Raw genomic sequence first — 8989 nt, forward strand, 5'->3', positions numbered from 1 at the left:
TTTTACATTATATTTATTTCGTATTACATTTTATATTTCTGTATTATTATAACATTATATTTGTTTTATATTTATATTGCACATTTTATATTACATTTATTTTATATTTATTGTATATTATATACTTATTTGTATATTATATTATTATATTATAATTATATTATATTATACTTAAACATTATATTTATTTTGTATTACATTTTATATTTCTATATTATTATAACATTTATTTTATACTATATTTACATTGTACATTTTATATTACATTGATTTTATATTTATTGTATATTATATATTAAATACTTATTTTACGTTATATTTATTTCGTATTACATTGATTTTATATTTATTGTATATTATATTATAATATTATATTATACTTATTTTACATTATATTTGTTTTGTATTACATTTTATATTACATTTTATATTTCTATATAACATTATTTTATATTTATATTGTACATTTTAGATTACATTGATTTTATATTTATTGTATATATATTATTATATCATACTTATTTTACATTGTATTTATTTCGTATTACATTTTATATTTCTATATTATTATAACATTACATTTGTTTTATATTTATATTGCACTACATTTTATATTTATTTTATATTTATTGTATATTATATTATCATATATTATTATGCTATATTATAATATTATACTTATTTTACATATTTATTTCGTATTGCATTTTATATTTCTATATTATTATAACATTATAATGTTTTATATGACATTTTATATGACATTTTATATTTATTGTATATTATGATATTATATTATACTTATTTTACATTATATTTATTTTGTATTACATTTTATATCACATTTCATATTTCTATATTACATTTATTTTATATTAATTGTATATTATATTATTATATTATAATATTATATTATACTTATTTTACATTATATTTATTTCGTATTACATTTTATATTAATAAGTGGGTTGAAGCGCTGAGCTGCTGAGCTTGTTGACCGAACGGTCACAGGTTCACATCCGGGGAGCAGCGTGAGCTCCCGCTGTCAGCCCCAGCTTCTGCCAACCTAGCAGTTCGAAAACATGCAAATGTGAGTAGATCAATAGGTAATGCTTCTGCGGGAAGGTAATGGTGCTCCATGCAGTCATGCTGGCGTCCACAGGTTTATGTTTATAATATTTTCACTAACCCCGATGACATCCAGACATATTATTATTATTATTATTATTAGGCCGCAGTGGGTTAAACTGCTGAGCAGCTGAACTTGCTTACCCAAATGTCGGTGGCTCGAATCCAGCAAGTGGGGCGAGCTCCCGCTGATAGCCCCAGCTTCTGAAACCTAGCAGTCCAGATGATGGGATTTGCAGTACTTTCACTTGCTTTGGATCAGAGTTCAACTGACCACTGCGACCGCCACGCATGATGGATCTGGACCAAACATGGCACACAGACCCCCATGACACACTTTATGCCCAGGTGCGGTTTGGGGAGGATGGACCTCTGACCTCACAACCTCTGGGGATGCCTGCCATAGATGTAGGCGAAACGTCAGGAGAGAATGCTTCTAGAACATGGCCATATAGACCGAAAAAAACCAACAACAACCCAATTAAAAAAATTGACTTTTTCAAATAAGTAAGCAAGCTAGTAGTAGTAATAATAATAGATACACAGCCACTTTGTGTCTCCTGGTGGAGAAAAAAGTGGGGTATACATAAACATGATAATAATAATAATAATTATTAATTAATTAATGGCCCCCTGTCCCCCCCGAAAGGCGTCAATATTCACTCCCAAAGCCACGCTGAGCAAAAAACAACACACAGCTGATTTTTATTGTTTTAAAAACACGACAATGATTTCTCGTGACCCCCCCTGCCGTTGCTGAAAAGCAGGGGGGGGGGGCTTATAAAAGTCGGTGCGGGGAGAAAACGTTACAAAGACAGATCTCTCAAAACCGGAAGGGAACGGAGAACCGGGTTGTTTTCTTTCAAGGAGAAGAGGAGGGACGTGGTCAGATCTCTAGCGCCGACCCAAAAAAAGAAAGATGGCGGCCTTGGCAGGAGACGGGGGTCGGGGGGGGGGTCTCACAAGAAGGCGTCGCACCACTCCCGCAGGCAGCCGTAACAGTCCCGGGATTGTTTGGCGTTGGCCCCGCAGGTGTCCTTCAACCACTCCCGGAAGAGGTCCTCGTCCTTCTTCAGCACCAGGAACTGGCCCAGCACCACGTACGCCTGCAAGGGGGGGGGGCAAAAACGGGGGGAAAGATGGGTCCAGAGCCACAAGGAAGGCCCACAAAAGCATCCAGAAAGAGGGTCTGGGGTGAGGCCCCCCAATATGATAAAAATAGTTAAGGAGATAGAGAGACAGAAAAACAGAGAAAGAGAGAGAGAGAGAGAAATAGAAAGATATAAATAGAAAGATGTAGATAAATAGATAGAAAAATATAGAAAGATATAGATAAATAGATAGAAAGATAGACAGATAGATATAGATAGATAAATAGATTGAAAGAGATAAATAGAACGATATAGAAAGATAAATAGAAAGATATAGATAGATAGATAGATAGATAGATAGATAGATAGAGATAAATAGATAGAAAGATATAGAAAGATAGATAAATAGAAAGGTAGATAAATAGATAGAAAGAGATAGATAGATAGAGATAAATAGATAGAAAAATATAGAAAGATAGATAAATAGAAAGATATAGAAAGGGAGACGAATAAGGAGATAAATAGAAAGATAGATAAATAGAATGATATAGAAAGACAAATAGAAAGATAGATACATAGATATAAAGATAGAAAGATAAATAGAAAGATATTGAAAGGTAGACAGATAGATATAGAAAGATATAGATAGATAGATAGATAGATAGATAGATAGATAGATAGAGATAAATAGAACAATATAGAAAGATAAATAGAAAAATATAGATAAATAGATTGAAAATATAGATAGATAAATAGAAAGATATAGAAAGGTAGATAAATAGATAGATAAATAGAAAGATATAGAAAGAGAGATAGAAAGAGAGATAGAAAGAGAGATAGAAAGAGAGATAGAAAGATAAATAGATAGAAAGATATAGAAAGGTAGATAGATAACTAGAACGATATAGAAAGATAGACAGATAGAAAGATATAGAAAGGTAGATAAATAGAAAGACAGATAAATAGAAATAGATAGAAAGAAAGATATAGAAAGGCAGATAGATAACTAGAACGATATAGAAAGGTAGATAAATAGAAAGACATAGAAAGATAGATAGAAAGATATAGATAGAAAAATATAGAAAGATAGATAAATAGATAGAAAGATATAGAAAGATAAATAGAAAGATATAGAAAGGTAGATAGAGATAGAAAAACATAGAAAGATAGATAAACAGAAAGATATAAAAAGAGAGATAAATAGAAAGATAGATAAATATAGAGAGATAAATAGAAAGATATAAAAAGGTAGATAGATAAATAGAACGATATAGAAAGGTAGATAAATACATAGAAAGATAAATAGAAATAGAAAGATAAATAGATAGATAAAGAGATAGAAAGATATAGAAAGATAAATAGATAGAAATATATAGAAAGATATAGAAAGATAGATAGATAAATAGAAAGATAGATAGATAAAGAGATAGAAAGATATAGAAAGAAATAGATAGAACGATATAGAAAGGTAGATAGATTAATAGAATGAGATAGATAGATAGTTAAATAGATAGAAAGATATAGAAAGTTAAAAAGATATAGACAGATCGATAAATAGAAAGATATAGAAAGGTAGATAGAGAGATATAGAATGGGTGTCTTGTGTCCAAACTTGGTGTTAGTTTGTCCAGTGGTTTTTTAGTTCTATTAATCCCACAGAACATTTTTATATATATAGATTGTTATTGTTGTTGTTGTTGTTATTGTTGTTATTGTTGTTCTAATCGGCCTCCTTTCTAGGAGTGCAAACTAAGCCTGGACACTGTTGAAAGCTTACAGAAGAGCCAGACAGAAATAGAGAGAAATCAGGGCAGGCAATCTCTTCTTCTCTCTCTTGGCAAACCGCACTTCCCAAAAGAGGAAGCCCGGTGGCCAGCCACGGAAACCCCAAACCGGGAAACGGGAACTCCCCCAGAAGGAAGTCCCAGCCCGTGCCCGGTGTGTGTTCCCCTCGACCCCGTGCACGTGGATGACGTGTTTTGCGGGGTGGGTGTGTGGGTGTGGAGGGGGTACCTTGTCGAAGCCTTTGTCCTCCAGCTTCTTGCCCAGGACGTCTCCGATGCCGGCCAGCGTCCCCACGGGCTTCTCCCCCATGGGCTCGGCCACAAAGTCCCGGTGCTTCTGGCTGGTGGTCATCCTGGCTCCCCACGGGCTTCGGGAAGGAAGGGAGAGGCCGGTCAGAAAGGGTCCGAGAGTCAGAAGGCATTGACCAGGCAGGAAAGGCACCATCAATGCCCTCCTGACAGATAGACATCCAGCTGGTACAGAGTAGTAGTAGTAGTAATAATAATAATAATAATAATACCACACAATCCTAGAGTTGGAAGGCATCGACCAGGCAGGAAAGGCACAATCAAAGCCTTCCTGACAGATTGACATCCAGCTGCTATATAATAATAATAATAATAATAATAGAAACATAGAATCCTACAGTTGGAATGGACCCCAAGGGGCCATCCAGTCCAACCCCCTTTGACCAGGCAGGAAAGGCACAATCAAAGCCCTCCTGACAGATAGACATCCAGCCACTACAGAATAGTAATAGTACTACAGAGTAATAATAATAATAATAATAATAATAATAATAATAGAACCATAGAATCATAGAGTTGGAATGGACCCCAAGGGGCTGTCCAGTTCAACTCCCTTTGACCAGGCAGGAAAGGCACAAGCAAAGCCCTCCTGACAGATAGCCATCCAGCCGCTATAGAGTAGTAGTAGTAGTAGTAATAATAATAATAATAATAGAACCATAGAATCGTAGAGTTGGAAGGCACCCCAAGGCACAATCAAAGCCCTCCTGACAGACAGACATCCAGCCACTACAGAATAATAATAATAGTACTACAGAGTAATAATAATAATAATAATAATAATAATACAACCATAGAATCTACCCCAAGGGGCCATCCAGCCCAACCCCCTTTGACCAGGCAGGAAAGGCACAATCAAAGCCCTCCTGACAGATATACATGCAGCCTCTCCAGAGTAATAGTAGTAGTAGTAATAATAATAATAATAGAACCATAAAATCCTAGAGTTGGAAGGCACCTCAAGGGGCCATCTAGTCCAACCCCCTTTGACCAGGCAGGAAAGGCACAATCAAAGCCCTCCTGACAGATAGACATCTAGCCGCCACAGAATAATAATAATAATAAATAGAACTATAGAATCATAGTTGGAATGGATCCCAAGGGGCCATCCAGTCCAACCCCCTTTGACCAGGCAGGAAAGGCACCACCAAAGCCCTCCTGACAGATAGCCATTTAGCCACTACAGAATAATAATAATAATAATAATAATAATAATAGAACCATAGAATCCTAGAGTTGGAAGGCACTTCAAGGGGCCATCCAGTCCAACCCCCTCCTGCCATTGAGGAAGGCACAATCAAATCCCTCTTGACAGATGGCCATCCAGCCCCTGCATAATAATAATAATAATAATAATAATAATAATAATAATAATAATAATAGCAATAGTATAATTCACTTGGAATAGACACCCAAGAGCCACACAGTCCAACCTCTCCCAACAGATGGCCATCCAGCTGCCACATCGTAATAATAATAATAATAGAACCATAGAATCCTAAAGGTGGGAGGGACCCCAAGGGCCATCCAATTCAACCCCTTCTGCCATTGAGGAAGACCGTACTCAATCACTCCTGATAGATAGCCATCCAGCCCCTGCATAATAATAATACTAATAATAGCAATAATAGAATCCTAGAGTTGGAAGAGATCCCAAGGGCCATCCAGTACAACCTCCTCCTGCAATTGAGGAAGATATAGCCTGATCCCCCCTAACAGATGGCCATCCAGCTCCTGCTTAATAATAATAATAGCTGGAAAAGAATAGAATGGAATAATAGAGTTGGAAGCGACCCCAAGGGCCATCCAGTCTGACCCCCTTCTGCCAGGCAGGAAGGACATAATCAAAGCATTCCCACCAGATGGCCACCCAGCCCCTGCATAATAATTACAATACTAATAGAATCCTAGTGTTAGAAAAAACTCCAAAAGCCATCCAGTCCAACCCCCCTCCTGCCATTGAAGAAGACATAATCCAGTCCCTCCCGACAGATGTCCTCTGTCGGAATTCCGAGGTAGAGAGTTCCCCTGTTGAACAGTTCTTGTTACAATCAGGAAGTTCTTTCTAATGTTCAGAATCTCCTTTCCTGTTGCTTCAGATTTGTTTATATGTGTGTTTAGACTTGGGTCCCATCTCCAAGATTATTTCATAATAAAGCAGATAAAAAACCTGAGTCTCCAACATGTTCAAACAGGAACTGGGTAGGTTTCCCTTTCCCTTTCTTGCCACGCTTGAGTTTACAACATCCAGCTTTCTTGTTTGGCCCTGGCATTAATCCCAAAGGGACGCACCCTCTACGCCTAATGTATTTTTTTACATTGTTATGCGTTGCTTTATAACTCAGACTCAGAGATAAAAACATGATACAAACAAATATATCAATAATAATACAATAAATATAATAATAGATATTACACTAATATTAAAAGTATAATATAAATAATTCACTCTATTAATAATAAATTATAATATAATGCAGCAATAAATATAAACATAATAATAAATGAAATAGAACATATCAATAATAATACAATAAATATAATAATAGATATTAGACTAATATTAAAAGCAATAACTATGATATAAAAAACTCACGCCATTAATAATAATTTATAATATAATATAATAAATTATATAATAAATATAATAAGAGATATGAGACGAATATTAAAAGCAATAACTATGATATAAATAATCCAATCCATTAATAATAATTTAAAATATAATAAATGATATAATAAATACAATAAATATAATACTACTATTAAAAGCAATAACTATGATATAAATAATGCAACCCATTAATAATCTATAATATAATATAATATAAATACAATAAATATAATAATAAGTTAGACTAATATTAAAAGAAATAACTATGATATAAATAATTCACTCCATTAATAATAATTTATAATATAATAAATTATATAATAAATACAATAAATATAATAAGAGATATTAGACGAATATTAAAAGCAATAACTATGATATAAATAATTCACTCCATTAATAATAATTTATAATACAATAAAATAAATTATATAATAAATACAATAAATATAAATATAATAATAAAAATAAATATAATATAATAATAATTATAATAATAGATATTAGACTAATATTAAAAGCAATAACTATGATATAAATAATTCACACTCCATTAATAATAATTTATAATATAATATAATAAACACAATAAATATAAATATAATAATAAATAATAAATATAAATACAATAATAAATATAAGAGATATTAGACTAATAGTAAAAGCAATAACTATGATATAAATAATGCAACCCATTAATAATAATTTATAATATAAATACAATAAATATAATAATAGATGTTAGACTAATATTAAAAGCAGTAACTATGATATAAATAATTCAATCGATTAATAATGATTTATAATATAATAAATTATATAATAAATACAATAATAGATATTAGACTAATATTAAAAGCAAAAACTATGATATAAACAATGCCATCAACTCGAGGCAGGCTTGAGTTGGGCCTGTAGGCCAAGGCCTTTGTGGACTACACTTCCCAGAATCCCTCAGAGGGGGCCTGAGACTCAGGGGATGATGGGATATGTACTCCCGGCGGGCGGGGAGGCCTCCCTTTCCCCAACCGAGGCTCATTTTTGGAAATAAATCTCCCCAAACTCGCCTCTCACCTCCTTCCTCGCCTCAACCGTCGCTCCCGCGCTGCCGGGATTCCACTTCCGGGACACCAAGAAGCCTTTTCCGTCGACGCTCTAGGAATACACGCTTCTCTTTGTGGCAGCAAGAAACCTTTTCCGTCGACGCTCTATGAATACACGCTTCTCTTTGTGGCAGCAAGAAACCTTTTCCGTCGACGCTCTAGGAATACACGCTTCTCTTTGTGGCCGCGAGAAGCCTCTTTCGTCGACGCTCTAGGAATACACGCGTCTCTTTGTGGCCGCAAGAAACCACTTCCGTCGACGCTCTAGGAAGACACGCTTCTCTTTGTGGCCGCAAGGAGCCTCTTCCGTTGACGCTCTAGGAAGACACGCTTCTCTTTGTGGCCGCAAGAAGTCTCTTCCGTCGACGCTCTAGGAAGACACGCTTCTCTTTGTAGCCGCAAGGAGCCTCTTCCGTCGACGCTCTAGGAATACACGCTTCTCTTTGTGGCCGCAAGGAGCCTCCTCCCTCGACGCTCTAGGAGTACACGCGTCTCTTTGTGGCCGCAAGGAGCCTCTTCCGTCGACGCTCTAGGAATACACGCTTCTCTTTGTGGCCGCAAGGAGCCTCCTCCCTCGACGCTCTAGGAGTACACGCGTCTCTTTGTGGCCGCAAGAAGCCTCTTTCGTCGACGCTCTAGGAATACACGCTTCTCTTTGTGGCAGCAAGAAGCCGCTTCCGTCGACGCTCTAGGAATACACGCGTCTCTTTGTGGTTGTTGGGCGGGAACAGGTCGGGACGCTCTAGGACGCCACAGGAAGTGTCTATAGCTTGCAGCTGAGGGACGCCAAACGCTCAGTCGGCCATTTTGTTTCTGGGAGGGGGACGTCCCATCTCCTTTGAAAGGTTATTATTATTATTTCGAATTCTTCTTGAGGTTTTGGGTCACCTCTCGAAAAGGTCTCGTTATGCATATGCAAATTGAAGCCAAACCTGAAAGGTTTTAATTTTTTTTTAAAGT

General features: G+C 35.5%; 1 protein-coding gene across 1 annotated transcript; it reads right to left on the minus strand.

The window, feature by feature from the left end:
• Positions 1–1805: 1805 nt before the first annotated feature.
• Positions 1806–8108, minus strand: BANF1 (BAF nuclear assembly factor 1). The gene is made up of 3 exons (XM_067472583.1): positions 8001–8108; positions 4233–4371; positions 1806–2234 (listed from the first exon to the last, which is right to left on the minus strand). Exons 2-3 carry the CDS (start codon positions 4353–4355, stop codon positions 2088–2090), a joined length of 270 nt encoding a protein of 89 aa, XP_067328684.1. The 5' UTR covers positions 4356–4371; positions 8001–8108; the 3' UTR covers positions 1806–2087.
• Positions 8109–8989: the final 881 nt, after the last annotated feature.

The sequence above is a fragment of the Anolis sagrei genome, chromosome 12 (genome assembly GCF_037176765.1).
Source record: "Anolis sagrei isolate rAnoSag1 chromosome 12, rAnoSag1.mat, whole genome shotgun sequence".
Lineage (NCBI taxonomy): Eukaryota > Metazoa > Chordata > Lepidosauria > Squamata > Dactyloidae > Anolis > Anolis sagrei.

Coding starts and splice junctions, on each gene's coding strand:
- BANF1 (XM_067472583.1), bottom strand. CDS start 4,355: ATGACCACCAGCCAGAAGCACCGGGACTTTGTGGCCGAGCCCATGGGG. Junction 2,235..4,232: donor AGGACAAAGGCTTCGACAAG/GTACCCCCTCCA, acceptor CCCCCCTTGCAG/GCGTACGTGGTGCTGGGCCA.